Consider the following 24783-nt stretch of genomic DNA (forward strand, 5'->3'; position numbering starts at 1 on the left):
TTTCCTTCGGCATCAACCTCAGAACAAAGTTCACAGTTTTCTGGCCACTCGAGGTTAAAAAATCGAAGACCAGCAGAGTTTCAACGTGTTTCCTTTTTTCTGTCCAACTCTTTTGTTGTACAGTGTGTGATGACCTTTACAGCCCGACTGCAGGCGCTTAAACCCAAACCTTCTCCTCCAAGCACAAACACACAAACATCTGAACATGTGCAAGAGTTTGAACACACACACACACACACACACACACACAAACACACACACAAACACACACGTATCTGACTCGACTGCAGAGAGTGATGGAGGAGACGGAGAGAGAGACAAACGAGAGGAACACAATCAGACAAGATCGTTTTAATAGAAGAACGGAAATGCTGTTTAGCTGCAGGGAAGAGCTGCACGCAACACACACACACACACACACACACACACACACACACACAGTCGTATGCAGTAAATGTAGCACCAGAAATAGCCTGAGAGCAGTAAGAGCAGTTAGCGATGAATATTTCAGCTCTTCTCTCCTCATTTCAAAAATCTCTCTCACATCTCATCTTCTCCACTTCTGCCCCTTTCTGTCCCCACCTCAAACTTTTAATCTTCAACCTTCTCTCTCCTCAGATCTGTGCTCCTCCTCTCCTCTCCTCTCCTCTCCTCTCCTCTCCTCTCCTCCTCTCCTCTCCTCTCCTCCTCTCCCCTCCTCCTCTCCTCCCCTCCTCTCCTCTCCTCCTCTCCTCTCCTCTCCTCTCCTCCTCTCCTTCCTCTCTTCCTCTCCTCCTCTCCTTCCTCTCTTCCTCTCCTCTCCCCTCCTCTCCTCTCCTCTCCTCCTCTCCTCTCCTCTCCTCTCCTCTCCTCTCCCCTCCTCTCCTCCTCTGCTTCCTCTCTTCCTCTCCTCCTCTCCTCTCGTCTCCTCCTCTCCCCTCCTCTCTCCTCTCCTCCTCTCCTCTCCTCTCCTCTCCTCTCCTCTCCTCTCCTCTCCTCTCCTCTCCTCCTCTCCTCTCTCCTCTCCTCCTCTCCCCTCCTCCTCTCCTCTCCTCCCCTCCCCTCCTCTCCTCTCTCCTCCTCCTCTAATTGCGTTGATACTAAATCATTGTTATGAAATGATCTTTTAAAAAATGGGGATTAAAAACATAAATGTGGTTTTTCATATGAGAAGAGCCGTCTGAATTAACTAAAGGTTCAAAGGATCAGAGGAAAATAAAGGAGCTGTATACGCTGCCATGTGAAAAAGGAAGAAATAAGGTTTATTTCTTTATTAATCTTATATACAGACATTTACAGCAATCTTTGCTAAAGTACTTAAAGATAGTTATGATAATTTCCTGTTGTCTAAGACAGTGTTACAGAGATACGTCAACTATTAGAGACTGCGTCCAGTTGTAGTTCCAGTATACGATGTACAGTCGATATATGTCTTAAAGATGAAAGAAGAAGCTGCAGGGTCGTCAGTTTGGCACAACAAAACACTGTTCAGCCATCATTTCTCCTGCATTTCCTAAAAGCACTAAAAAAAACACTAACACAATGAAAATATCCCACTTTTACTGTATCTGTACTGTGGGCGCTTCCACGAGATGATGCTGTATATTTAAATCTCTGCGCTGACACCACCTCCACCACCTCCACCACCTCCACCACCTCCACCCTGCAGGTACAAACCCTGCACTGACACACATGAGGAGGCCATCTTTTACAGCACTCACATCCTTTTTGGTTTTCAGTACAACAGCTCTGTGCGTGTCCACCATATTAAACATTTTAATGTCGAGAGCAAACACAACTTTCTTTGGCATCCAGCGTCTGTAATGAAACACAACTGTGGTTGAAAAGCTTCGGTGTTGTTGTGGTTTTACTTGCACGACAAAACACTTCATGATCAACTCTACAACACAATGTGCAGGGAAGGAGGACGCTCGACATCGAGGAGGGGAAGTGACTGTGCGTCTTCAGACCTGAAGCTTATTCACCTCAACCCGTCCTCACATTACAGGAATACTCTCGGGGAAATCTGAAGTTTTACCACGAGGAGTAGAAGAGAAAATCTGAACCTAATCACCAGATTAAATGCTGCTAAAGTACGTTTCTGCAGAGAACACATTTCAGATTTACGTTGACCACGCTGTGCTTATTCTCTGGTTAGGTTTAGGTTAGGATCAGGGGAAGATCATGTTTTGGCTTAAAATATGTCCAGACATCTTATCAAAAAGATCCAGTGGTTTCATGCTAACGAATGTTGAACAGTGGTCTCTGGCAGGTTAACACACAAAAACCACTTGGTTAGGATTAGAAAAAGATCATTTTTGTCTTAAAATAACCAGTTCTGTCACCACAAACATGGCTGGAAAATGTCCCGACGTCTCACGGAAAATATCCAGTGGTCTCACGCTTGGAACAGCGCCTTAAACAGTGGTGTCTGGCAGCAGTTTCACCCGGCTGTCACACCACCACCCCCTCCACCTCCTGACATCGTGTCAGCTCATATACATCTAATCTGATCTAATCTGTTTTGAACAGCTGTCTCTGGCTTGGCGGCCATCTTGCCCAGCTGTAATATCACCACCATCCTCTCCACCTCCTGACATAGTGTCAGCTCATATACACGTCATGTGAACGTCATGTGACGGCTACTGATTGAAACGTGTCCCTGGTTTGCAGAAATGTAAAATGACAACATTTTATTCCGGTGACTGGGCTGGAAAACATCTGTGTGCTTACAGCTCTAAGTGATATGTGGGCTATTGATTAGCCTAGCTTAGCACGAAGACTGGAAGCGAGGGGAAATTGTTAGCCTGGTTAGCCTGGTCCTGGTTTGGAGAAACAATCTACCAATCGGAGCTCGGTAGGCGAGATTACGAGTTGGCGCATCATCGTGCTACAAAGTACCGACTCAAACAAAAAGGCCTTAAAAAGGGAACAGGTGTGGCTGCATAGAGTCCGCTAACGAGGCAAATTATTACTTATTACTAACCATGAAGATTTTATATTTATGTGACACTTTCCCACAGCCTAGAAACGTTTCCATGCAACACTAAAGAACCATCGTCACCAAGAGAAGGCAGCTAACACAAGCGCAGCAGCTGTGTTTCCATCTAAAGTCACGCAGTTTTGAAGCAAAAGGAAAAAGAAAGAAAATGCTTATCAGGCGCGTTTTTCTCAACTGTCCTGGAGCCAATAATCTAGGCCACGCAAAGAAGAAGAAGAGGAAACAAAACCAGTCGCTGGACTTTTGAGAAGCTGTATGCTAACCATGCTAACTATGCCCCAAAAGCTTACATTTTATTTTCATATAACTCTCCTTAAACTCAGACATATCGTGGATTTAGCATTTACGTACGTTTTTAATCCACTTAGAAGTGTGTGCAGGAGTGTTTCTGAACTTGAACTGGACTGCGCCAGGCTAACAGTTCCCCCCTGCTTCCAGTCTTTATGCTAAGCTAGGCTAAACACGTCCTGACTCCACAGACATGAAATTGACATCCATCTGAACATCTAACGCGTGGAGAGAAGGTGAATACACCGTGGTGCCACAACATGCTTCATTTCATAAGCCCTTGTTTTCCTCTCGACCACACCTGTGTCAGTTTTCACTTAGCGTTTAAAGAAATCCTCAAAACTGATGCTGTGAAAGTGTTTCCTTCAAATAAACACGGCAGATTTAGTACTTGTACTTCCTGGCAGTAATGTCTTTGTATCCCGAGCAGGTTGAAGCAGGTTATGCACACATTAAGTGACCCAGATCTGGAGCCAGACTACCTGCAGATGTTGTGAAAACGGCAGCTGTTTTCTGATGAGTGTGAATTATTAATTTGACCCATATTATTCTGCAGTGGGGGGGGGACTGTTACCAAAGATTAACAAGGTGATGTGCAGTCAACGCAGGAGTGGTGAGGTGAGGTGGATGTACTGACTCCTCTTCCTCCTCCTCCTCCTCCTCCTCCTCGTCCTCCTCACAGCCTCCGAGTCAGGATCCCAGTCAGACAGATTAACAGGAGAGACGGTGAAGCTACTGAACCAGCATTAATCGTAACTTTGTTGTTGTGGTATATTATATCTCTGTTTCTGCCTCCATTTTCCTCCATCGTATCTGTCGTTTCCCTCCTCGTCTCCTCCTCCTTCCTCTCCTCCTTCTCCACCGTTTCTTCAACCTCCTCCTCCTTTTCCAGTGTTGTCGAGGGGACATCTGGAGGCTGGGTGCCCGGGGCAGGGGTGGCTGCTGGTGGTGGGGTGTCCTCAGAGTCCCACGCCGAGGTGGTGGTGATACTGGGAGCGCTGGTGGTGGCGGCGGGCAGGACGTAAGGCTCAGTTGTCTCAGGAGGAGGAACAACTTTCTCCTCTTCATCCTCTGCAGGCTCGAGGGGGGTATCAGACGTAAATGTCCACGTTTCGTCGTCTATTTCCTCATCGTCGTCAGCAACTGGAAAACACCACAGAAGAAGAAAATAATTGTTATAACCTCCTCTGATCGTCTCACTAACAGATATTTTAAAAAAAATCAATTATCAAACATTCAATCTGAAAGGAAAAATCAAGACGTAGAGAGAAATGTTTCGTACAACAGACTTCAACTGTTTCTATTTATTATTACAGAAGAAGCTTTTTCTCTCCTCGTATTTTTCTAAAATACTTTTTAAAGAACTATGAATTAGTTTGTACTTCATTATGAGGATATTCTTGTACTGTGTAGCCTGATATCTGCTAGCATTGTATGAATTCTGACTTTTGTAATATAATAAGTGGATTACCTTCTCCTATATACTGTATATGTATATATGTATATATATATCTGTGATCAGATCGTCCTGATCTTGTATTCTGATGTAATTATTTTTTAATATCGTGACCTTGTTGGACTCAAAGAAAGTTGGATTTAAAGAAACACCTGGTGGCAATTAAGCACAGAACGAATCTGACGAGGCTGCATGTGAATCGCACAGTTCGCTCCTTCTTGTTTTTCATGTAACTTAAGACAATAGAGTCAGGTTTATCCTGGTGTGTGCAGGAATATTGATTTGTGTGTCGTACCACAGAGGTTGTTTTCACACTTCTGCATGTTCTCAGGACATCTGGCGCACCAGTCACCTTCAACATACGGCCTCTCGTCTTCATAGTTCCCCCTGAGAGCGCAGATCAGACACACAGGATCAAAGCTCATGAATACTCCTCATACATACTGTACACAAACAGTGTGCAGGTGTGATACGTGTCCACAAGGGGGCGCTGTCGTCCTGTCACTGTTAGAGACTGTAGTGTTTGCAGCAGGAGCAGGAGTATCACTGACAGTAGTACACGTGGTATTACTGGTTCCAGGTACTAGGAGTACTAGTTATTATAGTAATAGTATTCAATATTAGAGTTGTGACACTATATGGACTTATAGTACTACTATTAGTAGTACAAACAGCAGCAATACTACTGACAGTAGTAGTATTATCTGGAGCAGCAGTGATAGTAGTAGGAGTAGTATTGGTCATGGTGCTAGTAGTACTGCAGAAGTAGTAGTAGTAGTACTGACGCTGGGTAGTAGTTGCAGACGAGGAAGGAGACTCTCTCCCAGTCGAGTCCCTCCATGTTGTTACAGAGATGGAAGGCACAGCCGACTCTGTGTGTGTCTGCCCACACCATCTGTAACACACACACACACACACACACACACACACACACACGGTTTAGATCCAGTCCAGAGACACACCTGTGTGTATAGATACTGTATGTGTGTGTTGGTATGTGACCTGTGTATAGTGTCCACACATCTTGTCTTCATCACAGCTGTTGTTATTGAAGTCGTAGTCCAGGTGTTCTGCAGGAATCAGTTACATTACAGTTACATTACAGTTACATTACATCGTACATGCTGATTCTGGTCTCACACCCAAAGGTTCAGAACCTGGGACGGCTTTTTCAGCTGCTAGATTTTCCACTTTCTTCATCAAATAGTTACTAACTTCGTCTGTTTGGTGCTGAAGACGAATGCGTAATGAAAGTAAGACATCTTTGGTTCTACAAACAGACCCGACACTCCGACGGACCCACTCACCCAGAAACCATTTCTCCAGGGCCTCTCGCAGGTCCAGAGAGCCGGTGCCGGCGTACAGATTCTCTCCGGTGTCCTCCAGTTCTGGGTTGTGGTTCCAGACACATTTAGCAGCGTAGCCCTCTGCAATCAGCTTCAGGCTCGGGTCCCATCTCTGCACAGAACCAGTGGAAGTTAAAGAGAAGAAGTCTGGAAATGTTCTCAGACTAAACACCCAGACTGGACCTCAGGTGTAGAAGATTCTGACTTTGAGAACGTAAAGAGAAAGTTGCAGATCACACTCATCGTCTCACTCGACCCTATGAAGGCTAAAAAACACTAAATAAATGAGAGGCCCTCTCTAGAGCTTGTTTAAAAACTCCAGAGTTTGGTTTGGCCGCTCTGGGCTACTGTAGATACATGGCGGACTCTGGAAGAGGACCAGTTCCCTCTGTAGATGCTAAAGACTCATTCTGAGGTAACAACAACACAACAGTTCTCCGTCTCAGGTGAAACGGAGAAAACAAAGAAAACAAAATAATGAAGATTTTTATTTTTCATTTCTGACAGTAGATTCTCCTAAATCCCACACACTGAACCTTTAAGGCTGTGCTAAGCTAAATGCTAACATCAGCATGCTCACGATGAGAAAGTTAACATGCGGATGTTTAGCAGGTATATAGATGTTCACCATTTCCATTTAGCATGCTAACATTTCTTTATTAATTTGGTCTTAAAGGCCCCGAAGATGCATTTTCTCAATCAGCTCTTTACATGAAAACCCTCCGATTTCCTTTTTTTATCAAAGTTATTTGGTAGTTAGTTATTTGAGAGAGATTTATGCATTTTCTAATTTATTTATTAGATTTTGTATTTCCTTCACTGGACCGTTCAGTCACTGTCAATCAACTCTGAACAAATCACACACCTGAGGCCTGATGAAGCAGATTAATAATCTTTTAACTGATTACTGTTTATTTACTCATTTAAATATAATGTTATTAAGAAATTCTTAACATTTGAAACCACATTTTCAGGAGCTTTGAACCGAAACATTGACAGACGGACAGAGTTAAGGGGTCACCAAGAGTTGGTTAATCCGACCACAAAAGCGGTGAACCGACCAGCTGACTCACTGACGTGGCTAAAAACACATTGCACAACTGTAATCCAGTAAATAATTAACCACATGATTTCAACCATCTTTCCACCATCAGGGTGAAAGCGGGGCAGGACTGTGTGGTAACAGATAGATATGTGATTTTACCATAAAATAAAAGCCAAACTATCATTAAATCAGAACTGTAAGAAAGTGGATCCCTAAATATGTTTTTCACACATCATCATTTGATCCAGGAAGCAGGTAAGTAACGTTGAGTAGAGGTTATTTGGTCACCCTGACTAAGAATTTCTAACTACTAAGTCCATAAACAACTTATAATTAAACGCAGTTCTTCTTGTGGGTCACGCCACAGAACAAGAATTAATACCATAACTCTTAACGGGCCTCAGAGAAGGTTTTCTCATCATGTTTACTGTCATGAATCATCTCATGTCGTCTTTTTTTCAGAACCGAACAAGAAACCCAAACATGCTCAGAGAGGAAAAACAGAAATGTTGCTGGAGTTTGCTGGATCGTGGCCTCAGATGACAGGAAGAGTCAGTCACAGAGGTCAGTGTGAAGACAGAGGACACACTACAGAGGTGATTTACAGCGGCTCTGACCAGGACGAGAAGACACGGCAGGCGAGGACGGGAGAGGACAGAGAGAGAGAGTCGGACATCATCAGCGTGTAGAGACAGAATATTTTCACGTTACTGTGAACTGAGGATTTATTTGGACCGAACCAGAGGTGACTGTGGACACGAACCAACACTGTTCTGGTGACGATGAGTTAACGAGGCGACGAAGCTCGTCTGAGTTCAGTCACAGAGAAACTTGAACTCAGGAACTCAGACAAAATATTTCCTTTCCTCACATTCAGTGAGTTTATGTTGTTGACTTGTTGGACTCAGCAGTGAACCGGCTGCTTTATAAACTACAGGCTGTCAGACGATCACCTCTGAGCTACAGAGTGCTGCTAGGAGGCTAGCTGGTTAGCATGCTAACTTCAGTAGACATCTCTGACAGAACGTCAACACTGTTGTTTCTTCACACTGTTCATAATATTCGTTCATTTATTTTTTTTAAAACTGAAGTTCTGGCCATATCGTCCACTTTGCTCCTCTAAAGTGTAGAGTGGTGTGTTGTTGAGATGTAAGATGGCCGACCTGCGTTACACGAAGCCTGAAGAAGCTGCAGGCGTTGGTTTCGTAACACACAGGAAGTTGTACCAGTTTGTCTCCCGGCTGTCGTTTTCTTCACTCCCTGTTAAACCTCCTTTTAATTTGCACAATAATTTCACTGTGTAGCTGGTTTTGATTTATTGTGGATTTTATAGCCTGTAAATAACTCTGAGGTTCTCAGAGAGAGCACTAAGCTAATAGTTTAGAGGTGATTTATTGTTATTATATAACATGTTTAATAAAATCAACCACAGATCTTTGGCGTGGACTTCAGCTGACTCAGTGAAATGTTTATTTTTTATGATTTCTGAGACATTAAGACGGATGTTTGGCTTATGAAGCAAGTGAAGTGGATTTGTCAGCCTCTCATTGTTGAAAATGATTTGACATTTAATATCATATGAAGGGAATGTGTTAAAGACAGGAAAAGGAAAGTAAAGAAGCATTTAGATTATAAACACACATTGTGTTTGACCCTGACTCACACGGCTGAGTCAGGAAATCATCACTGTCATGACTTCATTCATCCGAACAAACAAGATTCTGTCCTGTTTCCCTTCATACAGATAAAACCAGAGGTGTCACTGCACCTCAGCACGATGTCCTCATCAGCCCCTGACCTTTGACCCCAACCACAGTCTGACCCCTTCACCAGCCGCCTGCCTGAGGTTTCCTTCCCATCATGCCTGAAGCTTTCACCTCACATCCTAACTAATGTGCTGAGAGGTCGCCCAGTCGTGTACGAATATTCAGATCTTTAACTTAAACTGTAAAAGTATTAATACCACAAATACTTAGTTACGAGGTAAAACGGCTGCACGGATCAAAACCATCAGAACACTGGTGCTCCGGGAAATAGTTTTATTATTCTTATAGCTCAGTGATATGACCTTAAAATGATATTCTGATATTTTCAAGGCTTTATTGCGACACATGACACACGAATATCTCCATATTTTGAAATCTGCTCGAAAGCCTTCATGCTCGGACCGATGGCTCGTGACAAAACTGTACGGATGACTTCTGGTACTTTGACAAAATATGAACACGATGATAGTCGTGTCATGATAGCAATATAATGTCCATATATTGGTCATATTTAATCAGCGTCGTCCAAAACAGAAGAAATGTATTTACACACAAGTTGATTTGATACTAAAAACAGCACATCACATATCACTACGAGGCTGTGCAGTCGCTCACTGTCGCATACAGTTGAGAAACACTAAATATTAAACATGATATTTTAGCAAACGGACGGTAAACATCTAGAATGGTGGAAGTTAAGCTTAAGATTCATGTCACTACACTCGGGGACACCACCGTGTGGTTTACTTCTCTGCTCTAGCTTCCCTTTCCCAAATATAATAATGCTCCATATAATAAATAAGTTCTGATCCTGACTGTCTGACTGAGACGAGTGCAGCTATAAGCTAGTCCATTATAATCCATATATGAACATGCTGCTTATGTGGTTCTCCTACAAGCAGCACACTGTACAGAGAGCGTCTGAGAGGATGAACGTGAGCTCATGATCGTCTGTGGTTTAAAGCTGGAGTGTTGATGTGGATTATGATGTTTGTCTTTGGCTCTTTCTGTTTGCTGATGTTTATTTGTGTCTGACAAGCTGCCGGCTCGCTGCAACGAACAGCCAGATCATCTCCGACCGACGGGCGGCCCGCCTGAGAAAATGCATCAACATCACAGCGGGCGAGTTCAATAACAGTATGTGAAGCATTTCTGCGTCAGCAGGTTCACAAGGTAGGATGGTGTTTGGACGACACTGGAGCTCTGTGGCACAGTGGACGAAGATATACGTTATAATAAACACACTGTTTATTGTTAGTAGATACATTGGATGTTGGTTTGACTCTTCACGTGACGTTTGTTGAGTCAGAATATCATCAGATTCGTTTGGTATCGTCTTCATTTCTGCAGCAGAGAAACAACTGTTTCGGTCCGGTGCGGTGAGACGCGCAGGCAAACTGTAACAAGCTTCAACACAGCAATGAAGCACGAGGGTCCTGCTCCTCTACTGTGGCGTCGCAGCGTCTATACGTAAGCCTGACGTCTGAAGGCTAGAACACGACTACATTTGGGCTCCCGGTGCAAAGTTGGTACACGACTATTTAAAGACGCTGACTAAATGTTCACATTAAGAAGGTGTTTTTATCGCCACGTTGGGATGTACTTTAAATGAGTAAAAACAACGTATTCATTTCTTTAGTTTCACTTCTGGCTGTGAGTGTTTGCACATAAGCTTTACAGCAGTAAACACGTCTTATTTTACATTAATGTGCAACACTGTTCCCATCACAGCTCACAGTCTGTATGGTTCCATATTTAAGACTTTTTAAACGAAACATTAAACATTAAACGCCTTCGTGTCGACCAAATGTCACCTCCCAGTGTCTTTGGAGAAACACAAACTGATCCGTCTCGTCTCTCTTCAACCTACAAATGAACAAGTTATAAAACCGATTTGTGCTTCGTGACACGTTGATGTTGTAACCACATTTTAGCTGAGTGCTGCCGGACGCAGGACGTAACTACGTTCATTATTTGCCTCGATGTGACCTGAAATCACTGTTGACTTTTTATATCGAACATCCTGTAAACTGCGAAAGCAAAAACAAAAAATCTAAACTACTTCAAGATCCTTTTGGTTAGAAACGGGTTACAGACAGTCGACTGAACTGGGGCTTCACCGAGCCGAGATGTCTAAAAGACGTCTTAGGACGTTGAAAAGACGTTTAGGAAAGGTTCATCGTCACAACTGGTTCAAAAGTGAAAGACGTTGAGATTTACAACATAATTACGTCTTCACGTAGAACACATTTCACCTGCCAGAGCAAAATGACTTCAGAGAAATACCATCAATCAGATCAATGTAACCACATTTTAGCTGATTGAAAAGACGTTCAGGCGACTTTCACTCTTACACGCTCAGTCAACATTTACACAGTTTGTACTTTATGAGCACAGTGTGTGTAGATTTAATTGGATCTGAGCTAACGAAGCTAATTAGTAAATCAGTTAAAATGTAAATCTGCACGTGACGCGCTGAACAGACACTGTGGTTAGTCAGCTGATATCAACGCAAACAACATTAAGAGACGAAGACAAACAAAAATCAGCTGTTCACAGACCGGATGACCTCCAGTGTGGAGACAGAGGCGTGTGTGTGTGTGTGCGTGTGTGTGTGTGCGTGTGTGCGTGTGTGTGCGTGTGCGTGTGTTGCTTCATGACCACGTACATGACCCGAAAGTCATAACACAGACCAGATGTTGAGAGAGCCTGGAGAGAGAGAGGAATGTGAAGGAGACCCCTGACTATTGTTTGTGTTGTGTGTCATCACTGGACAAATAAACACACACACAGACACACACACACACACACACACACACACACACAGGGATATTAAAGTCAGGGTCCTGTTGTTCATTCTTTTGGTTTAAACATACTGTAAAAATAATTTACAGCACCAGGCTCGTGATATTCTGTATTTTTCTGTTTGGCAGCGAGCATCCAGACGTGCGACGTGTCGGTTCTGTCTTTCTGTTTTCTCCACAGCTGCTGAACTCGTCACACTCCCTGAACTTTGGTTTGCAGTTAGCTGTTAGCAGCCGGTTAGCTTCTTTTTACTTTGGTCACACGCCCCTCATACAGGTTACCGTTAACATAAGATGCTGTCCCACTGCTGTCAGTTTCTTTTGGCTCACTGCAGTGGATTCAGATCACCTGTCGCAGGTGTGGCGACTGGCTCACAGCCAATCAGGGTGTGACGAGGCCCCTTTGTGAAGACCCATGGACCCTTTTCACATTTTGACTTGCAGGTGTGAGCGATAACGTTAACGAGGGCACCGTCCTATTAGGTGTCCCTGAAAGCCACGCCACTGAGCGAGCGTGCACAATACCAGGGCCCTGGGCCTCGCTCACCTAAATGGAATGCAGCCATTATTAAGGTTATAAGGGCCACCTGTCAAAATGTCTGCTGTGAAAAGGGTCTGTTCTGGTTCTGGTTCTGTCCTTGACGCACTGCAGAAACAGATCGCCAGCCAGACACTCTGGTCTGTTCGGGCCCGATTGAGATTTCTTGGCGGTCGTCGTTCTCTCTAGTGGAGGGAGATTGTGATATTTTCTTTAATAAAGCTGAGCGAGCGTCAAACAGTCGCCATGCAGCCGGGTCACCTGCATCGGGTCCGGGCTGGTGTAAGAGTGTTTCTGCCTGTCAGCAGCCTGGTGTCTGTTGTTTGTCTTCACTGAACTGCTTCGTATCCAAGCCCGTCTAGACACCTTCAGGGTTTCCTGTTTCATTTCATCGGGGACTTTAGAGGTGGTGAAATATTATTAACATTATTTCATTACTGACATTCCCCATAAATATGTTTCTATGTTGTTTCTATATTTCTGTGGCTCCGGCTGGTTTTTAGGCAATAACCTTTAATCCACAGATGGCTGTTAATGTTGGATGAACAATGGAAGCTGTTGTTTCTAACTGATCCTGCCGGCGAATCTTTTCAGTTTAAAACTTCTTTCTATAATGATATTACTCTGTGTAATGTAATATGTTTATCTCCATGTTTCTGTCTGAACCCGCGGTGTCGTCGTCTAGCAGCCGTGATGGAAACACAGTTGGCCGGGAGCAGAGCTGCCGTGATATAACTGTAAATCTCGCTCGAGCTGCTTAGGAAAATGTTTCCTCCGGGTTTGTTTTTTATTAGTTTCCAAGCACCAATAATCGGCGGAGTACAGTACAGATGATGAAATATCAGAGCGCTAACAGTCAGACGCAGCGCTGCAGTATTAACAGCCTCCTGCTGAGAGGATTTACATTCTTTCTCTGCAGGTTCTGGTTTCCTGGTTCTGTTTCAGGACCAAGCCGACCGTTTGTTTTCAGCTCGGCCGCAGCAGGAAGCTTCGAGTTTAAATCCACAGATTACAAGTCGTTCTGTGTTCTGAGAAATCACGGGTCGGGCCAGTCTGATCTGAACCGCTCAGACCGGTCACTCTGTTTCTGTCAGTTTTGTCCAAACTTGTTCGATACGTTTGTTGTTCTGTATCAGTTTTGGTCCTGGTCTCACGGTTTCTATCATTTCTGTATGAACTGGTCAGATTGGTCTCTCTGTTTTATCACCTCGCTTTAAGACCCGGGCGAACACGTTAAATTCTGATGAACTTCCCGCCACGGGAAGTGATGACGCGTTATCAGCATCCGGTGGTGGCGCGTAAATAAGGAAGGAATTTAGGATGCGGTCTGTTAGTACGTTATATGACTGGCTAACATGAATGGGGATAAAATCATTTAATCGTGCGGCTCTTTCCAAATGTCGTTGGACCGATTGGCTCAAATTATGACGGTGAAACGAGTCATTTCGTGGGGTTGTGACACTTTTACAGACGCTTCCAGGTGTATCGTTGTTTTCTCTTCTGTTACGACTGTTTCCGGCACATTCGTGGCGTCAGTGACGTGCAACATAACGCTTCAGACGGGCTGCCTCGCCTGGGGGACGTGGGGTCAGTAGGCGGTAAAGGTAGCAAAGACCACTTTTATTTGAACTGGTCGGACTGGTTCCTTTGCTTTGTTATGGTACTCAGGTCCTGTGATTTCTGCCAGAGCTGTCAGACTGGTGTCTTTGTATCTGGACCGGTTGGACGGAGCTCCGGTCTGTTTTAATAGCTGTTTTCTCTGCGGTGGACACAGTTCGTCTGCTGGTCTCGGTCCAGTTTGAACATCTTATCTGACTGGAGAGGTTGTCGTTACATTCAGACAAAACAGAAATGTCTCCACTGTAATTTCCTCACAGTTCAGCACACTGACCTCCCCCTCTTCATCTCACGCCTCCTGATGTTACAGATACTCTGTCTCCTCTCTGCCCTCCTTATCTTCCAGCCTGTCTCTGCTCCTCACTTTGTCTACCGTCTTCACCCTCTCTCTCCCTCTCTCTCTCTCTCCCTCCCTCTCTCTCCCTCTCTCTCTCTCTCTCTCCCTCTCTCTCTCCCTCTCTCTCTCTCTCTCTCCCTCTCTCCCTCTCTCTCTCTCCAGTTTGGCTGAAAAGCAGAAAGAAAAACATGAATATGGAAATGTCCCAGCGGGGCTTCCATACCAGCGGAGACAGGCTGAGACCTCTCCTGGTCCACACACACACACACACACACACACACACACACACACACACACACACACACATTCCTCTGGGTGCTCATTCATTCACTGCCTAATTTTCATTTGTCTCTATCCAAACATTGTGTTCTTCGTCTCTCGGCTCTTTCACAACAGTCTTCCTCCTCTGTTGCTCAACAGCTGAGCGCCGACTCCCTCCCTGTCTCCGGATCATTTCCCTGCTGCGTTCCTTCTCTGACGCTCGTGTTATTAACTGGAGGGAGTCAGCGGAGGGAAACACCCGTCTCTTACTGGAACCCAGGCTCCGATTTACTCAGCGTTTTCTGGTGTCTTTTAATGTGGCCGACCCACAAAAAGAGCTCTCGCTGCCAACCTGTACGAATAATCATGTTGTGTCAGCAGACGCAGAGAGCAAATCAGTGACGGTGTCGAGCAGAGGCACCAAAACTTGGAGCTGATGAGACAGAAAATCTACCGTATAGGTCGACAGTGAACGCAGCTTATTACGGCCCATAATTACGCTTTTTGTTCGGTGGCGACCTCTAGTGGTTGTAGTAAATATTAGAGCAGCAAAGGATGAAGGAGACGTAGTATAGAGGGATAAAGCCTGCAGAGGAAGGCGGTGGGGTGGACGGATGTGATTCATCCAGGAGACTGCTGTTTGTGTTCAGTGTGAAACAGAAAGTTATTCTGAACCCAAACTCTGATGTTTTCCTCAACCTAACCAAACTGCAAGCACACGACTGAAGGTCCAGTGCGCCTGTCGCTGGTACGCTTCAACGTTCATGTTGTTGTGGGAGCTTTAGACCCTTTCACACTTTACTTTTCGAGGCTGTATGTAGCGCCTCAACATCTGTATGAAAGTTACAGAGGCTGAATGGGGGCAATGCCATTCGTTCTGCCTCTGATCCGCCAGCGGAGGTCGTAACAGAGCTGTAACAGAGGCGAGAGGACGTCTATGTGAACGGAAATGCCGGCAGCGCGGGACAGGAGTGTGTCGTTCTGATGGCGCTCAGTCTGTCGACCAAACAGATCCTTCACTGGATATCACTCAGAATAAAAGACAAGTGTCCCACAAAGCAACGTTACAAGACCAAACAACAGTAAAGTGGTAGCAGGTCGTGTCTTCAGCGTCTTATATGAGGGGAAAAAATGCTGAATTTATACGTGGAAAAGTCGCTACAGACTCGCTTCGTCACACTTCCGCAAAGAAAGCAGCGCCTGGCGGTGATAACCTGACGTTATTTAGAGCAAAAAACATTAACTCGCATGTCTTCGCCGCCTTCCACTGTTGTATTGTTGTAGTTTCTGTCTTCGGCCACTTGTATAGAAAATAAAATGGCTAAATTTAATGAGGAAAAGTCACCGCGACCGTCAGCGACCGAGACTTCACTGAACTCCCCCCCCCCCAGAAAACAGCCTCGGTCTCTGGGAGTGAGATCCAGACAGGGTCCTCTGTTTACTGATGGTGATTATGTGATGATGTCATTAAGAGCAAACAACTTCTCTTTGTCACTTTGCACGACGCGTGGCGGGTCAGGATCTCTGGGTTCAGATCAAGAAGAAGTGTGTCTTCTCGTTCTCTCCGGGCTCTGAGCTCAGGCTGCTAACTCATCTGTGTCAGCTGGCAGGGCCTCAGGGATTCAGGGAGGCGCTCTAATTTACTGTAATTTGAATGTCAGCTCAAATTAATACAACCTTTTCATAAAGTGATAAAAAGAGATTGTAAAACAGTTTTGGAAGCTGTTATGTGTTTTGTCCAAACTTATAAAAATAAAACACAGTTGTAAAATCTTTAAATGGTTAAACCCGATCCACAAACCCTTTTTCCTGACATCCAATGCCATAAAAGTTCATCATCGCGCCTCCACGAAGAGTTAAAGCAGCTGGAGCTTCTCTCTGCTCCACCGACCAAACCGAAACAACCAGCCGGCCTCAACCTGCCCGACGCTCCGACACACAGAACCAGCACGGAGATTTAATCTGACCCTCGGTTCACCTGAAACGCACAAACTGTTCTCGTGTCAGAGGCATCATGACGAATGGAAAACTTTTACATAAGTCATTAATGAAGCCAAGTGACAGCAGCCAGAAAACATCTCTGCCTGGCGATGACATCATTTCATCTTTGGTGATGTTCAATGTCGTTTCGTCAGTCTGTTGGCGAAGGTTTGCTCCAAAGTGGAAAAACAATATGTGACAGCTATTTAATCAATTAGAGAAACATTTTTACAGTGATTGACTCCAAACGATGAAAATCAATTACACAGATGATTCTTCTTCTCGTCGAGCTCCACGATCACCTCAAGAGCTAATCTCAGCCTCGGCTCCAGTTTAAAGGTGTAATGTGTAAGAAAACACCAGAATCTATCTTTGGCTGTTGCAACTAGTTAGCAAGTAGCTCGGTTAGCCGTGGAGGAGCCCGAATATCTTCACGTTACTCTGTGAACTTTACTTGGACCGAACCAGAGGTGACTGTGGAGACAAACGTGTGCTAACGAGGCGATTAAGCTCGTCTGAGTTCAGTCGCAGAGAGAAACTTGAACTCAGATATTATATCATATTTCCTTTCTTAACATTTTGTGAGTTTATCTTGATCATGTATTAGACTAACTAGCTGAAACTACAGCAGCTATCAGACTCTCACCTCTTGAGCTACAAAGTGGTGAGACAGGCGGGCTGGGGCTAGCTGGTTAGCATGCTAACTTCAGTAGACGTCTCTGCAGCACAGAACAGAGACGTCTTTGGCATCAACACTGTTGTTTCTTCACGCTGTTAGTTTATTTTTTAAATGTTTCAAACTAAAATTCTGGCTGTATCTTTAAAATGTGTCCTTTAAGAGTAACGTTGACGTAGCATGATAATACAGTGAAGTATTATATAATGCTATCAACATCATTTTGTAAATATTATATACTGAGCAACACTGAGCACATTAGCACACTACATCCTTTATGCTAAACACTAAAATACAATCAAGCAAACATGCTAACAGTTAAATTATTAAGCTAATGTCTTAAAGCTGCCGTACATATAAAAGTGTCATTATATTGGTTATAAAGTACAGCTGAGGCTGACGAAGTGCCGATCAATGTGATCCGATATCACATAATATAAACGCTGTTCCATTGTTTGTTAGTAATTAGCTTTTTTTTCAAATATTTGTTGATTAATGTCCCTCGTTAGCATGTTAGCGTACAGCTGAGCCTGACGAGCTGCAGTGTCAGATGTCCTGAAGCCTTTAAGGATTACTCAACACGACCTGTCTCACGTCTCTGTTTCGTTTCCTGTGTTCTGCAGACACACATTGCTGAAATGTTTTCAACTGCAAAAGGCTTCTGCAAAAAACACAAGGGACGCAAACCAGAAACAAACAAGGATAATTAGAACAAGACAAAGGCGAAGACAGACGCAGCAAACAGAACCAGAGTTTACACGTCTGTTAGTGTTTGTGTGCTCAGAAAAACAGAAACAGTAAAAGAAAACAGGTGATAAATGAATGAATGGACTAATTAGTACATTAATTAGTAAAAAGTTTTATTCCTTTGCACTTCCTCCTTCCCTCGTCTCTCACTACCCTCATGTTCACTGTGTCATACCTTACTTCCTCTTTTTATTTGTTCACCACAGTTTGATCCAGACTTCATCCTGCCTCAGCCTTCAAACACAAACCCGGATCCTTCAGACGAAGTTAAACTCAAAGACTAAATGTGCTTTTTCCTCTGAATGTGCTGTTGATGCACACTGTAACCCCACAATAAAATGCACAACACAAGAAACAATTCACAGCTGGAGACAATTAAATTAAATTGCGGACAGCAGTCAGGCGTCTCCAAGAACATCTTCTAAAAAAGTGCAGAGATATATATGACATCTTTGTGGAAAAATCTTGATATGTCTTTGTTGAGTTTTCAAATGCAGAACCTTTCCAAGGAACTGCAGAGTTGCACATTGAAGTCATGAGGGTCTTACTTCCTGTTTCTTGTGTGTTAGCAGTTAACACGGGCAGTGCAGTGGGAGTAGACCCAACACTTTTCATTATTAAAGAAACAACTGTTGGATTGTGATGTCAGGGAGATAACATGTCATGAATTTTAAGGTAAACACGTCGTTAACTGACTGTACGAAGCAGTGTGCTCAGTAGTTGTCACAGTATCTCCACTTACAGAGCGACTGATGACTTAATATCGTCCTTTTCTGTGAATCTTTTCAACCTTGAGAGCTATTCAGCTAATTACAGCTCTGGCTGCGAGTTTTTGTGTTTTTGGAAGATGATTGTTATAATTTATTTGTCTTCATGTGACAGTGAAACGTAGAGAAACCCAGGATAGAGGAGTGAATCTTCACTGGCCTCACGATTCGATTACGATTCTCGATGCGTCTCATCCTCACAGATCTATTTCACTGCACTGCTACTTTTTCATCATTTAAACTCCCCTTTTATTCAGAAAGTCCTTCCAATCATCAGACTACGGCGGTCTACAAAATAAAAGCTGCATCTTTTCAATACATGAACATTACAGAAACAAAACACTGATCCATCTGCAGTGTCTCACAGGTTTGTTGTCACATGGCAGCTTTAAGATAAGACATCTACCCACCCTGCTGCTCACACCTCTCTCAGAGCTGGACGGCAGAGTTGACAGCACCTCCTCAGATGTTGTCTGATTAGCTGGGTTCACTGTAACAGTTATTATTTACGGCTGCAGACGTTAGCTTCAGGTGGAAAAGGCTAACGTGATTAGTGATTGTTGTGAGGCAGAAGTCTCGTCCAGTTTGTCAAATCTGACACATGGCCCGAGATGTTTGTTTAAAAAAATCCTAGCCTAATGTCCGCCCACGATTCAAAGCATGGGAGCAACGTCACAACGTAACTTTATTGTCCGGCTGAAGCCGAACAATCAACAATCACCAATCAAACATGAGCTGCAGACTCTTGATTCTGCTCCGTCACGTCCACATCGCGATGCAATCGAGACATTTCCTCACCTCTAACTCAAGATGCTGCTCATTAGAGATCGTTTCAAGCCTTTCAAACCTTTTCTGGCTGCCTCACAGAGCCAACGGTGATTTGCTTTATGAGCTGTTCATTTATAAAATACATACATGTACATACTTTCAACGCTCTGGTCACCAAAAACATATTTCTCTCTCTGTTTCCCACAGTTTTGATCCCTCCAGATAGTTTGAGTGTGACTTCCTGAGGTTTGGAGTCATCAGATCATCCCCATACAATGAGGCTCAATGACCGATTCATGGTGCTCCAAATGCTACGAAATTAGATTAGCACGACTCAACAGCATCTCTCTCCAAGTATAATGACAAGCCTGTGACGTCTTGAGGTCTGTGGATTACTCAGGATGAAGCTCGCTGTCAACAGATTTATTGGAAACTTCTGCGTTTCCTCTGACCGAAACCTTCTGACACTCAAATGAAAGTTGAACAGATTTGTTTCTTCGTGGAGATTTTAAATCATGGCTGCAGAAACTCTTGTGCTGTCTTAAGTCCGTCCATGTTTTGGGGGTATTTTGGACCGGCCTCCTCTCAGATCATCAGATGTTACATCGACAGACGTTACTTTGAGTAAACTGAGGATTTCTCTGGGTTTGAACATTGTCGGTAACATAAAGAACAAAGGTCAAGTGACATTTTAATTATATCTTTGAATGTATTTACTGATGGTGGAGTCTGATAAGAAACAAACTAATTGCAAGTTTAATTTCTGGCGACTGAAATCATATCCAGTCCCCTTCTGCTCCACCACTTCTGCTCCGGTGTGACGCAACCATTACTGTCATCATGGTTCACGTTGCGTTTGCTGTCTGAAGTTGTGAAACAGTAGCGTCCGTGTTTTACCAGCTGCTGGTGTCAACATAAAGACGAGTCACCATGATGACGTATATGTTATAAGACTACGTCAGTCACTTCCAGTAATGACACATTTACCAAACCGCAGTTACAAAATCAAGCGTCTGTGGTTTTAATGTTCAGGTTTAGTTTAGTCTTCAGTCTGAGTTGAGTTTAAGACCTTCAGCTGTTCGGAGGCAGTTTGGCTCTGCTGCTGTTTCTCTGTTCGTCCACAGGGAACAGTGAATAAATAAAAAACACACAGTAGACGGTTAACAAGATGTGTGCAAGCTGGTGCTGGAGAGTTTGGGTTCTGAAGAGAGCAGCTGAGGAGATCCTGAACCGCTAAGGATGTTTCTATGAGAGCAAAATCCCTGAAATGATTCAACCATTCAGGGCAGAAGCTGTTCCCACTTAAGTTTTAAACCGTGTCCCCATTTTTGGGAGATTATGTCAGTCCACCAGCCGACCCACAGAGCAGAAACTCATCCAACAGACATCAATTCAACGCTTTGATGAAGATGAAGAGACGTCCGCTGGAGAGTTTCTGGCTTCTTGTGGTTCAAAATTAAAGTTTTTATGACGGACACATTTTACTCCATGCAGCAGAAACTACGGGACGGTTCAAACCCCCAAGCCTCAATCTCAGCAGCGTGCATGAGGCATGTACTTTACCAGGAGAGCTAATCATCAGCTTTAACGAGCACCGTGTTCAGGCCATCCAGCCTTCATCAGGTGAGCTGATGTTACAAGGCTGTGATCGAGGCTCCGGGTTTGAATCCCTCCTGTAACTCTCGCTGCACGCAGTAAACATAAAAACTTTAATTTTGAACGACAAGAAAGTTCATTAGACGTCTAAGATTAGATTGTAAAAACTTTACCCTGAACCCTGTAAGGATGTCGCTAGTGAACGTCTAAGAAAGATCTTTCATTCTGGCTCTCCGGTGGAAGTCTTTTCAACTTCATCAAAGACGTTGGATTAACGTCTCTTGTTTCTGCTCAGCACTGAGGAAGGTTGAAGCCTCAGAGGGCTCAGAGGGTAACGGCAGGTCCTGTGGGGCTGCATGGCCACAGGTTGCAATCTCAACTGCAGGTAAAAGAACCAAGAAGACCCAGGAGGAGTAAAAACTCTCTCTGCTTCTGGAACAAAGGCTGTGGACTCAAATATGGACCAGAACTCTGTGGTAACATGTAGTGAGACCACACTGGAGGACGGTCACAGAGGTTGATGCTGCAGCCCAGATGGTTCTGATGTGTCTATTTAAAGTTCAGCACCTGGAGAAAATATACTTGTGTTGACTATTTAAAGCTCGTGTTGACGGTCGTATAATGAGCTGCATCATAAAACACATCTGTTCAGTCCGGCTGTAATGTGGCGTTTCATCATTTTACGGTTTCAGTGTTTATATGATACACTTCATTTATTTTTATTGTTACTGTTTCTGCTTGTTTTTTCTTTTATTCTTCATCTGTTATTATTGTAACCAGCCGTATTTTGCTGCGCATTAGTTTCTAAATCCATCTTTGTTGAATATCCTACGTTGCATTTTCATTTTCATTTGTTTGAAAGGTGCTATATGAATAACGTTTGATTTACTGATTGATTGTTGATATGAACGTTCAGTTTTTAACGCTGTCGTACTGACTGAACACCACAGACCTGACCTGCCTCCTCAAAACCAACATGAAAGTCACATTCAGTATCTTTTCACCATTTAAGGCCCCAAAACATGACATGACGAACTTTCCCCCAGAAGTTTTCTCCTTCTCAGCCTCTAGAACAACATTTCAACCAATAACTAGTCATAAATTAGACTAAAACAATCTTTCTTTCACCCAGTTATAATAAAAATGCGTCACGTAAACACCTCAGTCTGAAGACACTGATGTGATCCGGCCGATCTGAACACATTTTTGTCGATATATAAAACATATTCTTTCTACGCATGTTCATCTCACGTTGGAGTTACGTTGGGCGACGATCAAGAGAGAACCGATCTGTGACTAACACGACTTTTATTGTTGGAGAGCTGAAGAGATTTAAGGATTGTGGGATGCTGGATGGATGAAAGGCTGAGCGAAGTCGGGATTCACCGAAAACAGAAATGTAAATATTGTTCCCAGGACACGACGTGGTGCTGTCCTGACAACGGCATTACCAGGCGGAGCGGATGAAGGAACGAATATTCTCAAAAAACATTAATCTTCTGTTATATTTCTGTCAGATTAAACGCTTCACAGGAAAGTTATATTGTATCGAAACACATCATCAACTTTATTCAGCGTCCATGTAAACGGTTCAGTTTGAGTCTGATCAGACTGATTTCAGTCAGATTAAATAAAGATTGTAACCACAGCTGGTGACGTTCAGTAGGTCATAGTGAAGCAAAGCAGGAAGAACAGACCGTCAGATTTACTTCGACTATGATTCAGCGCTGACAATCTGACTGGTGATTAAACTCTGGGAGTGTTTTACGAGGGAAATATCTCCAAACACAACCGAGAGATTCCAGTAATTATCCAACTGTACACAGATTCTGCAGCTGAAGTCAGGGAGGAACCATCACAGGACGATTTACTATCTGACATTTAACGGACAAAATTAGCTCTTTATATCAATGTCACCCTGTCCTTAGTTACTCCTCTCTGTTGGTTGACGTCTCATCTGGGCCGATATTCAGCTTTTTTTCTCGATTATCAGTTTCTGTGATGTTTTCTGCTCGTGTCTGAGTTACTTTGGCTCTGATGCAGCAGCCTCCGCTCTGTTAGTCTCTGTTAGTCTCAGTGGAGTCAAAGTATTGAGGAGCAGAAAATGACAATAGTGAAGCGAAGGATCTGAAAATTGTCTTTAAGTACAGTACTTGAGTAAATTGTAGTTAGTTGCATTCGCTGGTTATTCTCGACTTTGAGACAGATTTGTATTTTTCCTGTAAATGTGTATCTGTTATCGGTTACCGGTCTCCTGGATTACTAATAATCGGTAGAGCCACATGGGTCGACCCCTAACTTTAAGCTCTCCAGGTGTCTTACCAGAGGCAGCATGGCTGAGGCGCTGGGTGACACCTGTCCTCTGTAGTAGTTATGAAGCTCCACCAGCAGCTCCTCCTGCTCCTCGCTCAGAAAGCTCCAGGCTCCAGGAACCACCAGGGCCCCCAGCAGGAGCCATGCCCAGAGAGGAGCTCCCCTCGACGGGCACAGACACGGACGCCCGGACCCCCGCCTCGGCTGCTTGGAGCTCCGCAGGGCTCGATCCTGGGTAGTCCGTCGGGTCGAGGCCCCCCGCTGGGTGGAGACCCCCTGGAGCTCCGAGAGGCTCCACTGCTGCATGATGGGAAACAGAGTCCTGAGGGGATGTATCCTCAAGTGGTCAGTCCGGAGTCCAACGAAGAGTGAGTGTGTGTGTTGAAGTGTGTGAATGACACTGATCTGCAACTGTGTTTGTGTGTTTGTCTGTGTGTGTGTGTGTGTGTGTGTACAATAGGCCACTTGTCTGTCTGTGTGAGTGTGTGTGAGTGTGTGTGTGTGTGTGTGTGTGTGTGTGTGTCTAAGAGTCAGTAGAAGTGTGTGTGCTCCCTCCTCAGTGCCTCTCACTCTCAGCTCTGCTGATCGCCCTCTTTCTGAGCCGGCTTTAAGAGAGAGAGGATCCTCCCCTACACACACACACACACACACACACACACACACACACTCACTCACACAGTTCACATTTCACATACTGCACCGACTGGTACGCACAACAAACACCCCCCTCCATCCTCTTACTCTCCATATTCTCCATGTCCATCACGCCCACTTTCCTTTTTTATGTCTCTTGTTCTTTTTCTTTCTTTCTTCTTCTTCTTCTGCTGCGTTTAGCTTCATTGGCCTGACAGTCAAAGGATGCAACATGCTTTCTTCAGGTCTATATCTTTAACCATGAAGCAAGACTGTCTGCTTGTCTTTCCTTCAGATATCTCGAGAACCGTTCATCCGATCTTCTTCACACTCGGCAGGTTTGCGGCTGAGGACCTGAGGGAGAACAGTCTTTAATTTGGTGCTCTTTGGACGCGTGATGAGTTCAATATTAATCCATTTTTACCAAACAGCAGTAAATAATCAGCTCTGACTTCATGGCTTTGCAGGCTGAAGCTGAACTCATGCGTGATCCCTCTCACATGATCTCATGGGGAAGCGCTGGAGCTGAGATTGTAAGTCTTACCAGCAGTATGCTCGCTAACATTAGCCTCAAGAGTTACCCCCTGATTCCACTGGGCTCGGTTCTGTTACCGGGCGTGCACGGCGCCGTTTTGTTCCATCCTCCACGCGACTTCATATCGACAGGGTGCGTTTCAGGAGCGTCATGTCTGCCCGATGTTGCCGACTTGCTCAGATTGTGTTTATTTCATCATTTCTCCTTGATTTCTGTGCCTCTCCTGTGTTTGAGTGGGCTACGACATTAAATCGTGTAGTTATTTGTCTGTTTTCAGTGTATTAATTGTTAATATTTCTGCACATGGTGTTTTATTTTGAAAACTGCTCG

At 44.2% G+C, this 24783-nt stretch overlaps 1 protein-coding gene across 1 annotated transcript; it reads right to left on the reverse strand.

The window, feature by feature from the left end:
• Positions 1 to 3933: 3933 nt before the first annotated feature.
• LOC140999273 (uncharacterized) lies at positions 3934 to 23591 on the reverse strand. The gene is made up of 6 exons (XM_073469597.1): positions 23295 to 23591; positions 6032 to 6182; positions 5727 to 5794; positions 5510 to 5619; positions 5020 to 5111; positions 3934 to 4411 (listed from the first exon to the last, which is right to left on the reverse strand). The coding sequence occupies exons 1-6, from the start codon at positions 23589 to 23591 to the stop codon at positions 3945 to 3947; spliced, it is 1185 nt and encodes a 394-aa protein (XP_073325698.1). The 3' UTR covers positions 3934 to 3944.
• Positions 23592 to 24783: the final 1192 nt, after the last annotated feature.

The sequence above is a fragment of the Pagrus major genome, chromosome 7 (genome assembly GCF_040436345.1).
Source record: "Pagrus major chromosome 7, Pma_NU_1.0".
Classification (NCBI taxonomy): domain Eukaryota; kingdom Metazoa; phylum Chordata; class Actinopteri; order Spariformes; family Sparidae; genus Pagrus; species Pagrus major.

Coding starts and splice junctions, on each gene's coding strand:
- LOC140999273 (XM_073469597.1), bottom strand. CDS start 23,591: ATGCAGCAGTGGAGCCTCTCGGAGCTCCAGGGGGTCTCCACCCAGCGG. Junction 5,795..6,031: donor CCTGGAGAAATGGTTTCTGG/GTGAGTGGGTCC, acceptor TGATTCCTGCAG/AACACCTGGACTACGACTTC. Junction 5,112..5,509: donor GTCTGCAACTACTACCCAGC/GTCAGTACTACT, acceptor CTGCGCTCTCAG/GGGGAACTATGAAGACGAGA.